This window comes from Coffea arabica, chromosome 7e (assembly GCF_036785885.1).
Source record: "Coffea arabica cultivar ET-39 chromosome 7e, Coffea Arabica ET-39 HiFi, whole genome shotgun sequence".
Taxonomy (NCBI): domain Eukaryota; kingdom Viridiplantae; phylum Streptophyta; class Magnoliopsida; order Gentianales; family Rubiaceae; genus Coffea; species Coffea arabica.
The window spans coordinates 20,983,073-21,006,269 of NC_092323.1; the positions used below are offsets into that span (position 1 = coordinate 20,983,073).

At 37.6% G+C, this 23,197-nt stretch overlaps 1 protein-coding gene and 1 long non-coding RNA gene across 2 annotated transcripts; both read left to right on the forward strand.

Moving 5' to 3' along the window:
- The first annotated feature begins 263 nt into the window (after positions 1–263).
- On the forward strand, positions 264–4,177 carry LOC140010929 (uncharacterized). Its single transcript, XR_011818123.1, has 2 exons — positions 264–816; positions 2,969–4,177. It is a non-coding gene; the product is annotated as an uncharacterized lncRNA (long non-coding RNA).
- A 3,491-nt stretch (positions 4,178–7,668) lies between these two features.
- On the forward strand, positions 7,669–9,696 carry LOC113700705 (uncharacterized). The gene has a single exon (XM_027221163.1). The coding sequence runs from the start codon at positions 7,669–7,671 to the stop codon at positions 9,694–9,696; it is 2,028 nt and encodes a 675-aa protein (XP_027076964.1).
- The last annotated feature ends 13,501 nt before the right edge of the window (positions 9,697–23,197 follow it).

A 23,197-nucleotide genomic window follows, 5' to 3' on the forward strand; every position in this document is an offset into this window, starting at 1 on the left:
AAAAGAAAAAAGAAGAAAAACAATGAAAAATGGAAAATGAAAAAAGAAAAATGGAAATTGCACTTTGTTGCTTCTAGTTTATTTATTTTACCCAATGTTAATTAAATTATTTTTGTTATTTATTTTTATTATCATTTGTGTTAAATTACTTTAAAAAAAAAAAAAAAGGGGGGGGCGTCGTGACATGCAAGCTGCGTATTTGCGCAGCTTGCAAGAAAGGGCTCGGGCAGCCCTTTGGCTGCAATTTTTAGAGGAAGAGGGCTGGTGTTTCCAGGTGGCCAGACACCTGGCTAATAGAGGAAGCTTCTATGCAAGGTGTAGGGATTGAAATGAAAAGGAAAAGAAGCAGCAAAGGGAGGCCGTAGGATGAAGGGTTGGGAGAAGGGGTTTTGCATTTGAGGGTAGCCGCAAGGGGAGAAAGGGGGGAGTTGGAAAAGAGTTAAGCGACTGAAAAGAAAACAAAAGGAGAGGAAGCTTTTCTGGGAAAAACAAAAAAACCGAGAGAAAAGGAGAAAAATCGGGGCTGAGGTCTGAGAGAGAAAGAGAGTAGAGAGCAAGGGGGGAAGTAGGGGAGCTAACGAAAAGGAAAGCTAAAGGCAAGAAACAGCAGCGAGTTTCATGGGTTTTGCTCACGGTTGAAAGGAAAGGCCGAGGGTTTGAGAGCTGAAAAAGAAGGTTTGACGGCTGAGTTTGAGTGTTGGTTTGGAGGTGAGCCGAAAACAAAGAGAAAGCCAGCAAGGGAAATTACAGGAGTTGAGGTAGAGGCCGAAGCTTTCATTTTCTTTCCTCTCCATCGCCTTTCACATCTGTTCCAAGGTACTCCAGTCATAAACTCTCACCAAGATTGGATTTTTATGTCATTAATGTTTGATTTATGGTTGATGAATGCATGGACAATAGCTTGGGAATCCTCAGTGGTATTTTTATCATGAATTTAAGATGCCCTTTGTTTCATTTTCATGGCCGGTATTCATGACATGCAAGCCCAACAAAATTGTAGATTTTTCTTTCCCTTTGTCAGATTTGCATGACCTTCTAATCTGTTTTGATTTTAAGTTGCCTATGTTTTGGGTTTCAAATTTTGTTTTCGATCTGTTAGGTTTCTGTAAATGATAAGGGGTTGATGATTACGCGGTTTAGGTTGACAAAGTAATAGATTAGGTTCGGGTTTCATAAGAGTGTAAACAGATGGGCTGGGCTGCATTTTTTGTGTTTGCCGCAAAACAGAAGGTTCTTGCGTTTCTCTTTGCTGTTTTGTTTTCTGCCATGACTCACTGAGTTTCGGTCATCTTATTTGCTGGTTGCTCTGATAGTGTAAAAGGTCTGATGTTTGCTGGTTTGAATGAAGAAGCTAAAATTTTCTTCGGGTCTCGATGATACCACTGCTGGTTTCATTTGCGGTCAGGCTGCATTTGTCCGTGCATCTTCCATGTTTTTTTGTTGATTGCTTGGGTTGTTCCATGTCTGCGCCATGAATTTTCTCACTCAATTTGCACGCCTAATCTTATGTTGAAGGGAGGGAATGAGAGTTTGGTGTTTGAGTTTGCAAGTATGGGTCTAAAAAAAAACACTTTGCTGGAAATGGATTTCAGATTGCTAAACCATTTTACATGGGTCTCCTGCCCAGAATTTCTGTGATGCATTAATTCCTTCATTGTTCTTGCTTGTTTGAAGTAGCTTGTTGCTTAGTTAAAGTTTGATGTTGGGTTGGAAAACATCTAATTAAAGCTTTGTATTTGAATCAAAATCTGGCCAGCATCATGAAGTGGAAAGAAAAGCCGTGGCATGTGAAAATTGCAGAAAAATCTTGTTCCTCAAATCATTTTTGTTGCATTTTGAGTTTAAAACCTGTTTGATCTTACTCCTACCTTTGCTTCAAATCTCTGCATTTTGATTCAAGTGGAGATACTTGGGTTATTTGCATGAATATAGATTCGGCCAAATGGATAGGAAATTGAATGAGACTATGCAACCGTGAGTTTGCAGCATGCTTGAGTTTTTTCCGTGACCTTTTGCACCAGTTCTCCTATGTTTCTTGTTTGTTTAGATGTCAAATTCATGTCTTGTTTGTTTAGTTCAAAGTTTAGGTGTTAGATCAAGGAAATTTTGGTTAAGGTTGCTTGAATCTGAAATCTGGTCTTGGAATGTGAAGCTAAGAAAGTTACAGCAGTTTCATTCTTCAAATGTTTTGCCCACTTTTTTATGATTTTGCATGGTTTTTTTTTAAGTTTCCTATTTGTTTGGATGATAGTGATGGTGTAGTTTGCTGCTAGTTTAAAGTTGTGAATTTGGACTTGAAATCTGTTCTCGAAAAAGCTGTGCTGGAATTTTGTTTCGGTTGATGAAGTATGACAGAAATTCTGCAAAAAAAAATGTCTTCTACGTGAGTTGCATGCTTTTGCATGAAGAATGTCCAAGAAAATTGCAGCTTTGCTCCCTTTAGTTTCCATCTATGTTTCAAGGGCCCAATTATGTGTTTGTTCTTACAATGAGGTCCTAAAACACTTGCACTTTAACCCCCTAAGTTCCCCCTTGTCTTGTTATGGTCCAATTAGTTGAATAATTTAATCATTTTTGTCATTCTAGAATCTTAATTGCTTTTGTTTTGCTTTGACATGATTTTGGGTAAGACGTTTAGTGAGTTTTAGGATGCATTTTGAGGTTCAATAAGTTTTAATAGAATTTTTTAGCTTGGATTTGTGTTCTAATCACATTTTTGCATTTGATTTTTATGGGTCTCATCTTAAGTCATCAATTTTGGTATTTTATTTTACTCTCTTTCAGAAATTTTCAGTCCTTCTAATTAAGTCCCTCTTGCATTAATTGCTTTGTACATGGTTGGTTTGTCTATGTAAATACTTTAGTTGACTCAATTTAGTGTTTAACTTTCATTTTTCATATTTAATTTTTGTTTCATGTGATTATTTGATAATTTAAGTGGTACCTTGACCTTTTTATTATTTTGGAGGGTAAGTTAGTGATTTCACTTCATTGGGGCCCAATTGCAAAGGGAGGTAACCTCTATCTCCTTGATTTTCATTTCTCCTATGTGATCCAACGTGCTAAGTGTGAATTGCATGTCTACGTTGCTTTCCTTGCATTTCTTTAATTCCTTTCATTTATTTCATTTACTTTTGCCTTTTATTTAAGTATTTCATTATGGGGTATGTGTACACCTCTTGGCTTGTAATAGATAGGGCTTGGAGGAGCATTCGATGAAGACCTGTTGAAGACATGTGCCTAGCTAGCAAATGTAATAGTTAGGGCTTCAATTGCTTTATGTGTCTTGCATGCTTAGTTGCTATGTGTTAATTTGCTTTATTAGGTTCTTGCATCTAGTCGAGCATGCTAATTGTTATGTGCTATGTGTTTATGGGTGTTTGGCATGTCTAATCGCTTTCCATAGCCATGAATGAATGTGATGGATGAATGTACGTCACCACACTAGTCCAATGCTAGTTGTGGCTCATTATTTCATTAGGAATTCATAGAAAGAGCTAGTCCAACGCTAGACCCAATAGGCCATCCCCTTTTGTTAGTGCATATTTGCATGTTCACTACATGTCATGCATTTTTCTTAGTTTTATCATTGGCATGCTCCTCGAACCCCTTTTTCCCCTCATTTTTAGGTTTTGCATCTCATACTAGTTATAGGGCTCATTTGCTTGAGAGTCCCCTTTCGATAAGGGAAACGAGCGAGTGTGGCTACTCGATAGCCTTAGCACGCTAGTTTTGCCTTCTAATCAAAGGGAAGATTAAGTCACAAAGTTAGGACTCCCCGTTCCCGTCTTGATGCATTCCTATAGGATTCATGCATTCTATTCATTCACTATCACATACACTTACTTTATATTCTAACCCTTTTTCCACATTCTCACTTCACACTACTTTCACACTACTTTCTACATTCTCTCTTCACACATGCACCTTATGGCATTTTTCACCTTATTATTCTTTACTTACTTTACCTTGCAAAGACATTTGCACACCTCCACTTATATCTTATTACTTTTATCATTTTTCTCACTTCACACAAACTCACACTTTCACATGGCATGCATTCCACTCATTTTACGTCATTTAGGATTACGTGTGACCTCTCCAAAGGATCATTATTGGGCTTCACAATTAATGTGATTGGCACCGCTCAACCTTTGAAGAGAAATTTCCCCCATGTCCCCCTAGGTCTAGGTTTTTGCATTCATATAGACATATCCAACACGCGATACATACCTTGGGTAGAAAAATTAGGAAAAATTGGTTTAAGTCACGCAACTAGCCTTGGCTAGGTCGAAGGGGTGCCTTGGATTTTTATCCTTGCCTTCCCCTTCGTCAAATGTGACCCCCGATCCCTCTTTTTGGTTACGTAGACCCAAAAGTTCTTTAAAAGGGTTTATTTACTTTTTTTTATTCAAAAACAAAAAATCATTTTTTGGGTGACTTGGTACACCCTAACCCTATACCAAGTGGCGACTCCATTTTTGATACAAAAAACCCTTTTTGAACTTTATATGGCCAAACCGTCGCATTATCAAGTCCCATGGCCTTTTACTTTTCATTTACACACGTTCACATTCCATTACACCACTCACATCTCACACCACACAACACATCATCACACATCATATCAAAAAGTGGGGCGCGACACTTTTGATGCTCACAAATCTTTGTTCTAAGGGATAATTGCATAAACCTCCCCTGACTTTTATAGTAATAGCATTGATCTCCTCTATCAATTTTGAAATAGCACTGACCTCCCCTATCTAAAGTTGGAGGCAATTAAATAGGCAAAAGTGGATCAATTTACCAAAGTACCCCTGACATGATTTAATTTTACCAAATGAATGTGATGAGTACTTTCATCAAACCCAACAAAACATTTGTTAATAAAAATTACACTAAATTAACTATTTCTGCATAGTTTAACTAATTAACTAAATAACTAATAATCTAATTAACTAATAACTAATTATCTAATTAACTATTAACTAATTAACTAATTGTTAATAGTTATTAACTAATCAAACTATTTCTGCATAATTAAACTAATTAACTATTAACTAATTATCTAATTAACTATTAACTAATTAACTAATTAAATAATTATCTAATTAACTAATTTCTGTTTATCTAATTAACTAATCTCTATTTATCTAATTAACTAAAGCTGTTGTCTATCCGAAACTAATAAACTATTTGCATGTTAAACTAATTAGCTGCTTAACTAATTAACTACCTAATTATCTAATTAATTAATTAACTAATTAACTAATTTTTGTTTATCTAATTAACTAATTAACTAATTATCTAATTAACTAAAGTTGTTGTTTATCCGAAACTAACAAACTATTTGCATATTAAACTAATTAACTAATTAATTGCTTAACTAATTAACTAATTAACTAAAGCTATTGTCTATCCTAAACTAACAAACTATTTGCATGTTAAACTAATTAACTAATTAACTACTTAACTAATTAACTAACTAATTATCCAATTAATTAATTAACTAATTTTTGTTTATCTAATTAACTATTTAACTAAAGCTGTTGTCTATCCGAAACTAACAAACTATTTGTATGTTAAACTAATTAACTAACTAACTGCTTAACTAATTAACTAACTAATTATCCAATTAATTAGTTAACTAATTTTTGTTTATCTAATTAACTAATTAACTAAAGCTGTTGTCTATCCGAAACTAACAAACTATTTGTATGTTAAACTAATTAACTAACTAACTGCTTAACTAATTAACTAACTAATTATCCAATTAATTAGTTAACTAATTTTTGTTTATCTAATTAACTAATTAACTAAAGCTGTTGTCTATCCGAAACTAACAAACTATTTGTATGTTAAACTAATTAACTAATTAACTGCTTAACTAATTAACTAACTAATTATCCAATTAATTAATTAACTAATTTTTGTTTATCTAATTAACTAATTAACTAATTAACTAAAGCTGTTGTCTATCCGAAACTAACAAACTATTTATATGTTAAACTAATTAACTAATTAACTAATTAACTAACTAATTATCTAATTAATTAATTAACTAATTAACTAATTTCTATTTATCTAATTAACTAAAGCTATTGTCTGTCCGGAACTAACAAACTATTTGCATGTTAAACTAATTAACTAATTAACTGCTTAACTAATTAACTAATTAATTAATTAACTAATTAACAAACTATTTGCATGTTAAACTATATGCAGTACGCATCACCTATTTAAAGTATCGGCTCTTTATAGGTATTTTACTTTCAAACATTTAATTTATGATAAAAATATCAATGTTTGTAAGTAAAATTCAAAAAGTGTTACAAAAAATATCAATATTCTTAATTTCAAACATTTAATTTATGGCCCTATACCCCTCCCTTTTTGTAAGAATATTATTGTAAAACTTTTTGAATTTTACTTACAAACATTGATGTTTTTATCATAAATTAAATGTTTGAAAGTAAAATACCCATAAAGATCCGATACTTTAAATAGGTAATGCGTACTGCATATAGTTTAATATGCAAATAGTTTGTTAATTAGTTAATTAGTTAAGCAGTTAATTAGTTAATTAGTTTAACATGTAAATAGTTTGTTAGTTTCGGACAGACAATAGTTTTAGTTAATTAGTTAATTAGATAAATAGAAATTAGTTAATTAATTAATTAGTTAGTTAGTTAATAATTAATCAAATGATTAATTAATAGTTAATTAGTTTAATTATTAAATAATTAGATAATTAGTTAAGCAATTGTCAAGCAAATAATAATTGTCAAGCAAGAAGAGGGCAAAATTGGAAGAAATTTCTTATCTCACTTCTACAAAAGCTGTGAGGGAGGTTTCTGCAACAAATTGTTACTGTTCAGGGGAGGTGAATGCAATTTCTAAACCTAGAGGGGAGGTCAGTGCAAATGTCAGAAATCTCAGGGGAGGTTTCTGCAATTATCCCTTGTTCTAAAACATTTTCGCGCCACTAAATTCCAGCCTAAGAAAGCCGCCTCTAGTGGCTATATTGGCGGCTATTGGCAGAGCAGCACTTCCTACCCTTTTTTCGAAGTAAACTAAATAGCGGACGGAGCAAGTGCGGCTGAGATTTTTCTATAATTGTCCCAGTTTATATATTTTATATGATTTAGTATATACTTTTTTTTTTTCAACAGCCGAAATCAGACTTTTGTTGAATTGTAAACCTAATCCCAGAACCAATACCAAAAGCCGGCAACTCTTGGCATGATACCAGGGACTTATAACCCAACCCAAACCCAACCCCAACCCCGATGTGGGATAATGTCAGGACCAAAGACACTATCACTTGGTCGTTTGGTATAGTGATTCTTGCGTTTAGCTAATAAGTTGTAATACGGTACCGTTCTACTTAAATGGCGGTGAATGTAATTGGCGCGCATAATCTGTTGGGATTAAATTGCATAAATAGTCCCTCTACAGTTGTAATACGGTTATGTTGAGTAAATGCAGAGAATATCTTTCTCTTTCCTTTATGTTATTTTCTCTCTCTTCTTCTTCTTGTTCTCTCTGATCCCTTCTTGTTCTTCCTACCTTCATGCCCTCTGAAACCAATCCCAATTCCAGAAATTAGCTCACGAACCTGACATTTGGTATCAGAGCGGTCGATCCTTGGCCGCGAAGATATCTAATATGGCGGAGAGCACTCGATTTAGGAGTCTGGAAGATCAACTCAAGAAACAGGAAAGTAAGCTGCAGGAATTGATGGAATCTGTAGCAACAATGCAGAATTCAAGTATGGAGGAGCTGCAGCAGAAACTTCATACCGACATTGATCAGAATAATGCGAAATTGGAGGCAATGGTGGGGAATCTGGACCAGAGATTCAATGCGATGGAGCAGAGGTTCAGTACGATGATGAAGCTGTTGATGAGGGAGAAAGGCATTTCTGACGGGGACGGAGGAGGAACTGAACCACTCTTGCCGACACCTCCATTGCATCTACGATTGACACCTTCAAACGAAAGGCCAGGGAGTCAACCTGAGATGAGAGGTAGGCAGTTCTTTCCTAATATACCTCGTATGGAGTTGCCAATGTTTAGCTCTGGGAACCCTAGGGAGTGGGTGAGAAAATGTCAAAAATACTTCCTGAATTATCAGATAGCAGAATGTCAGAAAGTAGATGTGGCAGAAATGTTTTTGGAAGGGAAGGCTGACAATTGGTTCCAAGGGGTAAAACTGGTGAAACCTAGACTGTCCTGGGGAGAATTTAGTGAACTCTTGTGTGAGAGATTTTCTGGAAGGAACTCACGTGACATAGTGGAGGAGTTTAATAAGTTACATCAGAAAGGCACTATTGAAGATTATGAGGAGAAATTTGAAGAATTAAAAACACTCATGCTGACGAGAAATCCTAGATTGGATGAGTCTTACTTTGTTTCCAGCTTTATTAGTGGACTCAAGGACGAGATTAAGCCTACGGTGAAGATGTTCAAACCGCAGACACTAATGAAGGCTTTTGAAGTGGCAGAGCTGCAAGAATGCTCACTGGAAATCCAGAGCAAACAAAGTAAGGCCACAGGGAGGGGGACAGTAGAACCAAGATTTGGAATATACAAGAATTCCACACAGGACCAGGCTCGCCAACAATCATACAGGTTACCAGCTATCATCCCTGCCCCGAGGAAAACTGATTCAATCCATAGAGACCTCAGTAAGATAACAGCTGAGGAGATGCAGTATAGACGTAAGCATGGCTTGTGCTACAGATGTGGGGAGAAATTTGGAGTAGGACACCAGTGCAGGAAGGGAAATCTGAATTGTGCGAACACTGAAGAGGAAGAGGAGGAGGTTGAATTTGAGGATGCTGAAGGAGAGCAAGATGAACTCACTGGAAGGGTGGGGGAATTAGCAGAAGTATCCCTCAATGCATTGTCTGGAGCCATAAAAAGGAAGTCTATCCTGCTGATGGGCAATTTAGGGGGACTTCCAGTCAAGATCTTGGTGGACACAGGAAGCTCTGACAGTTTTATCCACCACAGAGTTGTCAACCTGTTGCATTTGCCATACCACTCAGTCAGCCCTTTCACTGTGACCTTAGCAGATGGGACTGACATCACTAGTGGTGCCATTAGTCCAAATGTAAGCTGGGTGATACAAGACTATCGATTCCAGTTTGATCTGAAAATAATGGAGTTAGGGGGATGGGATATAATACTGGGAGTAGACTGGATGTGCCAATTCAGTCCCATTACTTTTGATTTCCATTCCCTCAGCATTGCACTTAGTGATAAGGGGAGTTTACTGCACTTGCAAGGGTTGGTGAATCAGCCTGCAATGAGGCTAGTGAGGGGCAAGGACCTCAGGTCATTCATACAGGAGAAGCAAACAAGCTGTGCAGCACTGGAGACAGAAGCAACAAGGGGGTCAGAGGATCAGCTTCCAGAATCCATAGGAAGAATCCTGCAACAGCATTCGGAGGTGTTTTCCACTCCTAAAGGCTTACCCCCAGAGAGGGAGCTGGATCATCAGATCAACCTCAAACCAGGTGCTGAGCCTTTTAAACTCAAGCCTTACAGGTACCCCCACTCTCACAAAGCAGAAATTGAAAAACAGGTCACTGAGATGCTCACTAATGGGATTATTATGCACAGCACTAGTCCTTTTGCTTCTCCAGTATTATTAGTTAAAAAGAAGGATAATTCTTGGGGCTCTGTATAGACTATAGGAGACTGAATGAATTAACCGTAAAGGACAAATTTCCTATCCCAAATATAGATGAGCTATTAGATGAGTTGCATGGCACGAAATATATGTCTAAACTAGACCTCAGAGCTGGCTACCATCAGCTAAGAGTCAAAGCAATTGACATCCCCAAAACAGCTTTCCAGACACACCATGGCCACTTTGAATTCTTGGTGATGCCTTTTGGGCTGACAAACGCTCCAGCCACATTTCAGGCATTGATGAACAGAATCTTCCAGCCATACCTGAGGAAGTTCGTGTTGGTTTTCTTCGATGACATCCTGGTGTACAGTCCAACTTTGGAGTCGCATGCACAGCACCTGCAAATTGTACTCAAGGTACTAGCAGAAAATCAGTTATATTGTAAAAGGTCAAAATGTTCTTTTGCTCAAACTTCAATTGAGTACCTGGGGCATATAATATCTGAAGCAGGAGTGAGCATGGACTCTACTAAGATAGAGTGCATCAAGTCATGGCCTGTTCCCAAAACAGTAAAGGAATTGAGGGGCTTTTTGGGATTAACTGGTTACTACAGAAGGTTCATAAAAGGGTACGGGGTGATCAGTAAACCACTTACACTCCTGCTTAAGAAAGAGGGATTCACATGGAACCACAATGCTCAGATGGCTTTTGAAGATTTAAAAAGAGCTATGACCACAGCTCCAGTGTTAAGTATGCCAAACTTTGATCTTCCTTTTGTGATAGAGACGGATGCCTGTGGGGTTGGCATTGGGGCAGTATTAATGCAACAGGGACATCCCTTGGCCTTCCTTAGCAAAGCTTTATCAGCTCAGAATTTGGGGCTGTCAGTGTATGAGAAGGAGCTTTTTGCATTAGTATTAGCTGTGAGCAAATGGAAGCATTACTTAGTTGGCCATCACTTTATTATCAAGACTGACCACCAGGCCCTTAAACATCTGTTGGAGCAAAGACTTACTCACCCTCTGCAACACAAATGGCTAACCAAATTACTTGGATTGGATTATGAAATACAGTACAAGAAGGGATCAGAAAATGGGGTAGCTGATGCCCTGTCCAGAAGGAGAATGGAGGAAACTGACACGGGCAGTGAACAAACTGAGCACCAGGTATGTGCCATCTCCACAGTCCAACCTAGGTGGATGCAGGAGTTGCTAGAAAGTTATACTGGGGATACAGTGGTTCAGCAGAAGCTAGCTGAGCTACTACTGGATTCCCATGCAGACCCAGATTATCAGGTGGAAGGTGGGGTACTCAAGTTCAAAGGGAAACTGTATGTAGGCTCAGCCAATGACATCAGGGTCAGGCTGATCAGGCTCCTGCATGATTCAGCAATTGGGGGTCACTCAGGACAGAGGGGATGTCTGCACAGACTACAGGCTTTGTTCCATTGGCCTGGGTTAAAAAGGGATGTTATCCAATATGTCAGATCCTGTGATGTCTGCCAGAGGAACAAACACGAAAATGTCCCTTATCCTGGTCTACTGCAGCCTATCCCAGTGCCCCAACAAGCGTGGTCACACCTCACCATGGACTTTATTGAGCAACTACCACCATCTCATGGATTTGACACCATACTGGTAGTGGTGGATCGGTTCACCAAGTTCAGTCACTTTATCAAGCTCACTCATCCTTATTCTGCACAGCAGGTGGCTCAGACTTTTCTTGATAATGTGTACAGGTTACATGGCCTACCAGAAATAATTATATCTGACAGGGACAGGATTTTCCTTAGTAACTTCTGGCAGGAGCTATTCAGTTTACTGGGGGTGAATCTACACTATAGTTCAGCATATCATCCCCAGTCAGACGGACAAACGGAAAGAGTCAATCAGTGCTTGGAAAACTACCTCAGATGTATGTGCAGTGACCACCCTTCCCACTGGAGCAGCTGGCTACCTACAGCTGAACTATGGTATAATTCTAACTTCCATACTAGCTTGCAGATAACACCCTTTGAGGCGTTGTATGGTTATAAACCTAGTCACATACCCCTGGGACCCTTCCATGATAGTATCATACCTGCTGCCAGCAATATGGTCCAGTCGAGGCTTCAGGTCATAGCTCTCATCAAAGAGAACTTGGCCAAAGCTCATAATCGCATGAAGGTTTTTGCCGATAAACATCGTTCAGAGAGAGTATTCCAGGAAGGGGATTGGGTATTTCTCAAGCTACAACCATATAGGCAGCAGTAAGTTGCTATTCGTAGAAACTTAAAATTAGCTGCTAAATATTTTGGACCCTTCCAGATTAGTGCGAAGGTGGGAGAGGTAGCATATAAACTCAAATTACCAGAGGGAGCCCGGATCCATCCAGTATTTCATGTTTCATTACTCAAGAGGAAGATAGGACTTGCACAGAGTGTGGATTCCAACCTACCGGAATTGGATGCGACAGACCAATGCTTATTAAGGCCAGAGAAGGTTCTCCAGAGACGGGCAGTAATGAGAGCTGCTCAACCAGTCGTCCAATACTTGGTAAAATGGAACAATTTACCAGAGTCGGAGTCATCCTGGAAGGATAAAAGCTTCATAGACAGCCAATTCCCAGACTTTCAAGCTTGAGGACAAGCTTTTGCTAAGGGGGTGGGACTGTCAGGACCAAAGACACTATCACTTGGTCGTTTGGTATAGTGATTCTTGCGTTTAGCTAATAAGTTGTAATACGGCACCGTTCTACTTAAATGGCGGTGAATGTAATTGGCGCGCATAATCTGTTGGGATTAAATTGCATAAATAGTCCCTCTACAGTTGTAATACGGTTATGTTGAGTAAATGCAGAGAATATCTTTCTCTTTCCTTTCTGTTATTTTATCTCTCTTCTTCTTCTTGTTCTCTCTAATCCCTTCTTGTTCTTCCTACCTTCATGCCCTCTGAAACCAATCCCAATTCCAGAAATTAGCTCACGAACCTGACAGATAAACTACCTATGGAGGGGAACCCGCTACTAAGTGGGATACTACCACCCATTTCCCTTTTACTCCCCAGGCAATTTGTCTTTTTTCAACAGCCGAAATCAGACTTTTGTTGAATTGTAAACCTAATCCCATAACCAATACCAAAAGCCGGCAACTCTTGGCACGATCCCAGGGACTTATAACCCAACCCCAACCCCGATGTGGGATAAACTACCTATGGAGGGGAACCCGCTACTAAGTGGGATACTACCACCCATTTCCCTTTTACTCCCCAGGCAATTTGATTTAGTATATACTAACATTACTTTTTTTGTGTACGTGAAGCATGTTCAAGCATATCAACTCAATATACAAGCATAATCAGGTTTGTAAGTGTACACCAATTTTTAAAAGAAGTACAATAACCCCGCCAATTAGAAGTGTCCATCGGCTGGTAATGGGTAATTTAGTAAATTTTTTTTAAAAAATTATTTTCTACAAGACCAACATCCAATTAATGTCCAAACTTTTATTTGATAATTTGGATATTGATAATTAGATTTTGCCCAGATAATCAATATTCCAGTTATATCTAAATATCATTGAATATAGATTACTTAACTATATTTAACATGTAATTAATAATATGGGGGTTATTAACAAATTAAGTGATATGTATTTAAGGTCATAGAAGCATAAATTATAACGCTATTCGCTAATAAATTAGTATGTAATATAGTATATTAGTTGTTATGTAGTATAAAATGTATTACTAAAATATTATATTTGGTAATTCAACTTGTAATCTGGAATTCAAGAATCAAATTTTAAAATTCATTCCCAACTATTTTACCAAACTTTAAAAATTGGATATAAATTAGTTTTTTTTTCCAAATTTTGTTCCACGGATATCCAATGTTCAATTTTTCTTTTTTCCTGAAGTTTAAACACTCCTAGTACCAATTACACCAAATCTCAAGTGTGCCTGCCTCTATCCCAACTAAATATACCACAAACATCTAATCAGCCAGGGGAATCTGATGGTGTATTCATTCATGAATATAAAGACCACATAGGTTGTTATAATTTGACAAATATTTGGACATTGAAACATATATGTCTCTTCGAATTAAAAAAAAAGGCCCTATCTCTCACATTCTGATTACAATTTGGTACATTACCAATTGTATTACAAAATAGCTTTACGAACCTTGATGAAATAATAGCCAAGGTGAGCAAGCAACAAAGTGATTGGCAAGTAACAATCAAAACCTTGGTGGAGTTTGGAGTCCTTTAGTTGCACCATAAAATCTTGACAAGAACTCTTGACGTTTGAAAGTGATTCCCACGTCCCTCTTGAATGCGCATTGTATTTATTGGAATTGTATGTGTGGGGTGTGGTAACTTATCCATGCCTTTGAAGTCAAATATCTAAGTGAGGTAGTACTATAGTTGTTTTTTTTTTCTCGGAGAGCTGGGTGTGTTTGATTATCTGAAAATTTTTATTTTGAACTATTTCTCAGCAGTTGAAATGTCTTAAATTTAGCAGATAGAGCAGCTGATGCTCTATGTTCAAATTTCCCAGCTCTTGTTTAGTTGTTGCTTGGGTTTTTCAAAATAACTGAAATTGTCAATTTTCTTGGTTCTTGTTCATGTCTCTGCCATGTCTCTATAGATGGTAACTTCTATAGATTTCTGTATAATATTGGAATGATCTTTTTGAGCATTCCGCAAATAATATACTCAAATAGAATATGCTAATCTGGAAAACCTGATGTTTGAAAAGACTCCGGATGCTATTTAGATTTGTTAGTGCCTCTCAGAAATACGGCCCTTAGCTTTACCTTTGGTTTAGAGATGGCTCGCTGGATTGGTCTATTTTTATCTATTGACTTTTGTTGTGAATTTTTGTACGTAAAGCTTGGTCTTGTGACTCTTGTCGATTAAGACATAGCTCATTTGATGCCCACTGTCTTGAGTTCATATTTTTTTAATTTTTCCTTGATATCTCTATTTTGCGTTTTGGCCTGTATGTTTGCTTCTAATATCTGATGATTTGGTATCTGTAGGGCAGGAGAAGGGGCAGTGGGATATGGTGTTAAAAATCTTATTTTTTTTATAAGAAATAACTCCAAGTCAATAGCTTATGTAGATGAAAGCCTTGGGATATTCTGTCTTCTAACTCTCTCTGACCTTTGTTGTGCAATTTACAGGATCTATTGAGGCGTGAGAGTAATAGAAGCCGTGGTGGCATCCCTTTCATGTATGCCATTATTGTGGGTTTGCCTGGCCTTTTTTTGGGTTATCTTTTGAAGAGGACATAATCAATCAAGGTTTGATGTTCAATCGCGAGAATTTTGTTCGCTTTTGCCCCGGTGGTCATATTGATTCAATCAGTCAGCATTTTATTTTCAATGGTCATATTTAATTTTCCTTTGTGACCTTGATATAAACAAATATTGATTCATTTTCTCATTGTCTATTGTTGATTTGTTATCCAAGCATTTGAGGGTTTAGTTAACGTGCATACATATAGAATATGCTAAATGCTAAACTATTTGATTTGGAGCCTTCATCACCTGTGCTTTCAGTTTCATTAAGCAAGCCGCAAATCTGCTGTGGTTGATGTGTGTATATAGCCAACAGTTTTGAGGGTGTCAAGTCAGTACACCATAATAGTTTATAAGTTTTAACCAGGAATTAACACCATTCGAATCTTAGGGAACCATCAATAAGGTTAAGAAGCTTCTCATCTTTCGAGTTTCAGAATTTTGACTGATTTGAACAATAATAGAAATCGAATTCAAATTGAGGAAACAAATAGCATCTGCACTGTTATATATTTGGTTTTTTTTCCCTTAAAAAGTTACTTGTTTGCAAAGTGCAAGGCTAATAAAATATATTTGTTCTGAGAACAAAACTAAATGATCAAGAAACAAATATTTGAAGACTTTCTTGGTTTTGCACGCATCACAGCATGAAGCTGCAGCCGAGGAAACCTTCATTGACAAAGTTTTCATTGTGGGTCTGTAGAGACTGCATTTTAGAGATCTCTTTTGTATGTGGACAGTGGATATGATTATATATTATTAAAGTTTCTTTTATGCAAAAAAAGAAAAAGAAAAATAAAAAAGATGTTATATTTGTTGTATGTTGTTGACTTAAAACTTATATTGCATCTGAAATATTTTCATTGTGTAATTATTTGATTTGGTTTTTCAAAACTCATTCATTGTCTTAATAAGATTTTACATACGAGATAATGGGTTGTTTATCTTATCAGTTATATGTAGATCTTTAGTTCATATTATGTTAAATCCTGTATCTCTTACTATTATGTGGTCGTTTCTATATTTTACAATTAAATAGGCTTCTTATCCGACATATTTTAGTATTGCTCTCAAAAAGTTGAGCTTTCTCTTCAATTTGTTCATGAGTGGCACATTTTTTATACACATCAAATCATTGCAAATGCAGTTAGTCAATGCAAGATGACGTTACATGGTAATATATTATTTTGAAACTCATGACATTGCTAATCCTATTCAATTAGTAGGTAAAGCACGTGACCGAGTACGAGCATGTGGCATTGGCGCCAGTACGTCCCTTGAGCTTGTGGATTTGGAAAAGAAGATGGTTGGGCACGGGTCCACTGGCATGAGGCAAGCAGTCGTTCCCTCTCCCTAACCTCCGGATTGCAGAAATGGTGGAGGAAGGGGAGTGGCGCTTGGACCAAATTGAGGAGTCTCTTACGGGGGAGGAAAGGCAACGCATTCTCACTTTCCAAGTCCTACCCTTGCAGGACAAGGACCGTGTAGTATGGCAAACCTCACCGGCTGGCTCTTTCAAGGTTTTGTTCGTGCTGGAGAGGGCTTGGCACCCCTTCGACCCTTTAATTTCTCGTAAGCTTATTTGGGACAAGCGTATACCTCTCAAGATCTCGATCTTCGTGTGATGTCTGCTGAATGGCCTACTTCCGTTCCCCGACATACTGAGGTAGTTTGGTCTACACCTGCCTTCCAAATGCCCCTTCTGCCCTAGTAAAGACTCCCTGACACATTGTTTTGTTGAATGTTGTGCTATAGGCTAGGTCTGGGGCTGGTTTGAGCAAGGACTTGGGTTACGCGCAGGCGCCTCAGACTCAATTTCACTTAAGTTGCAAGGGTGGTGGATGCACTCTTCGAGGAGATCGCTCAGGGCCACTTTTACACACTTCTTGCCGATGCTTATCTATTGGGAGCTGTGGAAGGCCCGGAACAAGGCGATGCATGAGAACATAGTGCCTTCACCTGCTCAGGTCCGATGCCGAGTATTGGGGCTACTGATAGGTATTGGAGCTACTTACCCCTTCCCTTCTCCAACGTCACAAGATCCCACATGGTGGCAGTTGGGGTTGCATACGACGATGGCACAACCACGAGAGAGAACATGCGTCTCCTTGATTTGGTTCTTGCCACCATACCCTTACGCGAAGCTGAACATAGATGGCTCCTCTCTTGGCAACCCGGGTCTATTGAGGGGGTGGAATTCTACGTGACCATAATGATAGCATCCTAAAGGCCTTCTACTCTTTCTATGGATTCCGCACCAATATGGAGGCGGAGGCCATGGCTCTCTTGGAGGGTCTCCGATTGAGCATTGCCCTGAGATTGCCAAAGCTGGTAGTGCAGGTGGACTCTAAACAACTTCTTCAAATGGTCCAGCGAACTTCTACAGTGCCTTGGAAGCTTGCCATCATCATCAGGCAAGTACGGTAGGAACTTTTCAGGGTAGACTTCTTCTTGGAGCAGTGCTACAGGGAGCTCAACTCGGCAGCGGACGTCTTGGCGAAGGGTGCAGCAGCTAGTAAACATTCGGCGACTTACGATGCGACCAACTTGCTGCCAACTGTGAAAGGCATCTCTACCTTAGATGTTTGACAATATCCGTATTTTCGCCTGTTGCGAGTTAGGGAGTAATACTACTACTGGTCTTAGTTACCGGGTTGTACCGTTTGACATTTGATCAATAAAACTTGGACTTTAAAAAAAAAAGATTGATCGACTGATACAAAAAAAAAGGTAAAGCAAAAAAAAAAGACTCTTTGTCACTTAGTCACTAAGTTAAAATTGTAGCTTATTTTCACTGCTTAATAAAATTACAAAAACATAATCCTAAAGATTTTGGTGTATCTTTATATAACTTTTCATATTTACTATCTAAATTTGAATAATTTGACACTTTTGGGTAAAGTCACCGTTTGGATTAGTTGTTTTTGGGGTGTTTTTGAAAAATTTTACTGTATTAGAGTTTTTAGAGCATATTTTGGGATATTTTAGAAAATATTTTGGAATATTTAAGAATAGAAAATTTTCTAGAATATATTTTGAAATATTTTTTAAAAATTTAAAAAAATTTAGACTACTTTTCAGAGTACTTTTTATAGTATTTTTTAAAAAAATTTTATTGTATTTGAAAAAAATAATTTTTCAAAAATAGGTGAATCCAAACAGTACAGCATTGAAAAACTTGTTTAGACTGGTTTCGTTTAGCAAGGAATATGTTAGTTACACTGGTATCGTTTGAGACTTAACATCCATAGGGACAAAACCCGAACCCTTCATTTCAGCATGCCTATACGTAGGTACGAGCATCTTTTACTTTTTAGGTCCAGGGTTAGAGCTGGTTCACAATACATGTTTCAAGAAAATCCATATTAGTTTTACTACTAAGCGTGCTTAAGGAAATCTAAACCCAAAACCTAGACTCCAAAGCCTTAAACCCAAAACCTAAAGATAAAAGAAGAACCTGCTTTCCCGTTAAAAGCCCTCTCTTGAAAATTCCGGTCCTCTAAAACATCAAGACTATGCCACCCTCTACTCCAACTATCACAATTCAAAATCTGAAACCCTCACCATCCTTCACTACTGAACTAGTAGAATTCAAAAGTCTAAATTAACATTTGGTCTGTTAATTGAGCTGAAAGAGGCTGAGGCTACATTTTTTAAAGGCATTAGGGCTCAAAATCTGACATTCACAGAGAATTTGAGGTCATTAGGGGTCCAGCTATGGCAAGGAGCGATCAATAATCGTCGTTCATTCCTTAACGTTGCCCAATTCACCCTGTTAGCAGTCGGATGGGTGATGTTCGCATTCTTCACAGACGACGGCAAACGGATTCAGGGTAGTGTAATGCCAGGGTTACACTGGTTTCGTTTCAAACTTAACATCCATAGGGATAAAACCCGAACCCTTCATTTCAGCGTGCCTATGCGTAGGTGCGAGCATCTTTTACTTTTTAGGTCCAAGGCTAGGCTGGTTCACAACACATGCTTCAGGAAAATTCATATTAGTTTTACAACTAAGCGTGCTTAAGAAAATCCAAACCCAAAACCTAAACTCCAAAGGCTTAAACCAAAAACCTAAAGATTAAAAAAGAACCTGCTTTCCTGCCGAAATCTCCTGAAAATTCTGATCCTATAAAATTCCAAAACCACGCCACCCTCCATTCCAACTACCACAATTCAAAATCTGAAACCCTCTCCATCCTTCACTACCGAACTAGTAGAATTCAAAGGTCTAAACTAGCATTTGATTTGTTAATTGAGTTGAAAATGGCTGAGGTTACATTTTTTGAAGGCATTAGGGCTCAAAATCTGACATTCACAGAGAATTTGAGGTTATTAGGGGCTCAGCTATGGCAATGAGCGATCAATAATCATCGTTCATTCCTTGACGTTACTCAATTCACCCTGTTAGTGGTCGAATGGGTGATGTTCGCATTCTTCATTGACGACGGCAAACGGCTTCAGGGTAGTGTAATGCCAGGGTTACACTGGTTTCGTTTCAGACTTAGCATCCATAGAGACAAAACCCGAACCCTTCATTTCAGAGTGCTTATGCGTAGGTGCGGGCATCTTTTACTTTTTAAGTCCAGGGCTAAGGCTGATTCACAATACATGCTTCAGGAAAATCCATATTAGTTTTACTACTAAGCGTACTTAAGGAAATTCAAACCCAAAACCTAAACTCCAAAGCCTTAAATCCAAAGTCTAAAGATTAAAGAAGAACCTGCTTTCCCGCCAAAAGTCCTCTCTTGAAAATCTCGGTCCTATAAAATCCCAAAATCACGACACCCTTCGCTCTAACTATTACAATTCAAAATCTGAAACGCTCTCCATCCTTCTCTAGCGAACTAGTAGAATTCAAAGGCCTAAACTAGCATTTGGTTTGTTAATTGAGCTGAAAATGGCTGAAGTTACAATTTTTGAAGGTATTAGGGCTCAAAATCTGACATTCATAGAGAATTTGAGGTTGTTAGGGGTCCAGTTATGGCAAGGAGCGATCAATAATTATCGTTCATTTCTTGGTGTTGCCCAATTCACCCTGTTAGCTATCGGATGGGTGATGTTCGCATTCTTCACAGACGACGGCAAACGGATTCAGGATAGTGTAATGCCAGGGTTACACTGGTTTCGTTTCAAACTTAACATCCATAGGGATAAAACCCAAACCCTTCATTTCAGCGTGCCTATGCGTAGGTGCGAGCATCTTTTACTTTTTAGGTCCAGCGCTAGGGCTGGTTCACAACACATGTTTTAGGAAAATTCATATTAATTTTACTACTAAGCGTGCTTAAGGAAATCCAAACCCAAAACCTAAACTCCAAAACCTTAAACCCGAAGCCTAAAGATTAAAGAAGAACCTGCTTTTCCGCCAAAATCCTTCTCCTGAAAATCCCGATCCTATAAAATCCCAAAACCATGCCACCCTCCATTCCAACTACCACAATTCAAAATCTGAAACCCTCTCCATCCTTCACTATCGAACTAGTAGAATTCAAAGGTCTAAACTAGCATTTGATTTGTTAATTGAGTTGAAAATGGCTGAGGTTACATTTTTTGGAGGCATTAGAGCTCAAAATCTGCCATTCACAGAGAATTTGAGGTTGTTAAGGGCCTAGTTATGGCAAGGAGCGATCAATAATCGTCGTTCATTCCTTGACGTTGCCCAATTCACCCTGTTAGCGGTCGGATGGGTGATGTTCGCATTCTTCACAGACGACGACAAACAGATTCAGGGTAGTGTAATGCCAGGGTTACACTGGTTTCGTTTCAGACTTAGCATCCATTAGGACAAAACATGAACCCTTCATTTCAGCGTGCCTATGCATCGGTGCGAGCATCTTTTACTTTTTAGGTCCAGGGTTAGGGCTGATTCACAACACATGCTTCAGGAAAATTCATATTAATTTTAATACTAAGCGTGTTTAATGAATATCAAACCCAAAACCTAAACTTCAAAGCCTTAAACCCAAATTCTAAAAATTAAAGAAGAACCTGCTTTCCCGCCAAAAACCCTCTCCTGAAAATTCTCGTCCTATAAAACCCCAAAACCACGTCACCCTCCACTCCAACTACCACAATTCAAAATCTGAAACCCTCTCCATCCTTCACTACCGAACTAGTAGAATTCAAAGGTCTAAACTAGCATTTGGTCTGTTAATTGAGTTGAAAATTGCTACGGTTACATTTTTTTGAAGGCATTAGGGCTCAAAATTTGACCTTCGCAGAGAATTTGAGATTGTTAGGGGTCCAGCTATGACAAGGAGCGATCAATAAGCGTCGTTCATTCCTTGGCGTTGCCTAATTCACCTTGTTAGCGGTTGGATGGGTGATGTTTGCATTTTTCACAGACGACGGCAAACGGATTCGGGGTAGTGTAATGCCATGGTATGAGCATTTTGGGGCAGCTACTTTTCTGGCATTTGAGAGAATAGTTGGATGTTATTGCTGTCTGTTTGTTGTGTGGCTTACTCAAAAGTTGGTACACTGCTTGAGGCAGTGTCGGTGCAACGGATTATCTAGTTTTGTCACTTTCATCGCCTCTGTGATCTTCAACGCGTGGTATCTGTTCTTATCCGCTTTCTTGGGACATTGTATCGTGGAGAAAATTCCAAAATTGTGATCAAATTTAAAAAATTTCTGCAAAGGGGACAGTTTGAGAAAGCAATTCCCTCAAGAGGGTCTTCGCATTCATAAAATGCGAGTTCATGGATCTTGCATTTGGTGAATGCGAATTCACTTCACATTTTAACACACACCCACGGAAGCAAAAAAAAAAAAAAACTATTACATTGATCTCGCATTTGTGAAATGCGAGGCCCCCGACATTCAAAGAAAACGCGCATTTAGCAAAACGCCACTATAAGTCGCGTTTTGCTAAGGTGCTTATTGTGTGTATTGTACGAAGTTTAAAAACATGAATTCTCTCCTCAGTTTTCTTCTTCTTCTTCTTCTTTCTAGCCGCGTTTTCTTTGGACCTCTTCACACACAAATCACCAAATTCTATTTTCGCTCCATATCTTGGTTAAAAATAATCAACCCAACATCTTTTGACCATTATATAGCCTTTGTAACCGATTAAAATCTAACAAAAATACCTAAAAATCGATTTTCAAGGGGATTGAAGGCTAGGATTTCTAGTTTTTAATTTCTTCAATTGGAACTCAATTGGAGGGCATTTCAAAGGGATTTTGGCACAGGCATCATCTCCAAATATCCTTCTATGTGATTGAGGTAAGATTCTTCATATAATATTCGTATTTTAGAGTTTCTATTTTTCAATTTTCTGTAATTTTTGACATATTTTAATTTGAAATTTTTTATGATATGTATTGATGTTTTTGGCCTTCTTTATGCTTGTTGATGATAATTAAGCATATTTATAAGTTCAAATGTAGGAAATTGATGATTAATAGTTATTTAAATTTTTGGCGATACCTCGTTAAGCATGTTTTGGTATTTTTCGGTTAAGCATGTTTATAAATTTTGGTATTATGTTCATGGACAAAATGGTTAGTTTACAACCTTATCAAAGTTACCTCTCTTTATATTTACGATATTTGTCCAACTATATGAACAAGTTCATTTTACTTGAACAATTAAGTTTTATTTGAAATATTGGGTTGTCCTAAACATGACATAATGAGATATACATATTTTTTTGATCTAATTACCAGGGATTTGAAAATTTTGATTTACCATTGTGTTTTGCCCTTTATTATTTTGTTTGAATGGTATTTTATGTAGTTTTACTTTTGAACGATAAAGCCGACGAATATGATGAATTTGGTGGATGTAGAAGTATTAGGTGAATGCATCGTAATGTTTTAGGCGAATAAATAAAGTAGCTTTGAAAATTCATACGTGGTTGAAAAGGTTGGCAGGGAGTTTTAGCCCATTTATAGGGGACACTCTGTAAAAAAATTTTCAAAAATTGGACTAAGTTGTTTAAAAAATTTTGAAAAATACATGTTTACATTAATTCTTGGGTCTTTTTTGGTTAGTCATTAACTTAAAAGTAGCTCTTAAGGAGTGGTGATAATAGTTGCTCAAAGGGGGTGTTATGAAACGTGAAATAAAACAACGAAAGTATGTCCTTAGGAAACTTAGCTTTTTTGTTTCGAACAGTTACATTTCTTGAATAACATTATGTACAGATTTGTATAGCTAATTTATAGAAAAATTAGAGAGAATATTAACATAGCATACTCTTATACTACTAATTCTAATTTATTGTTCCCAAAATAGGGATTCATTTCGCACATATGCCTGTAGAAAG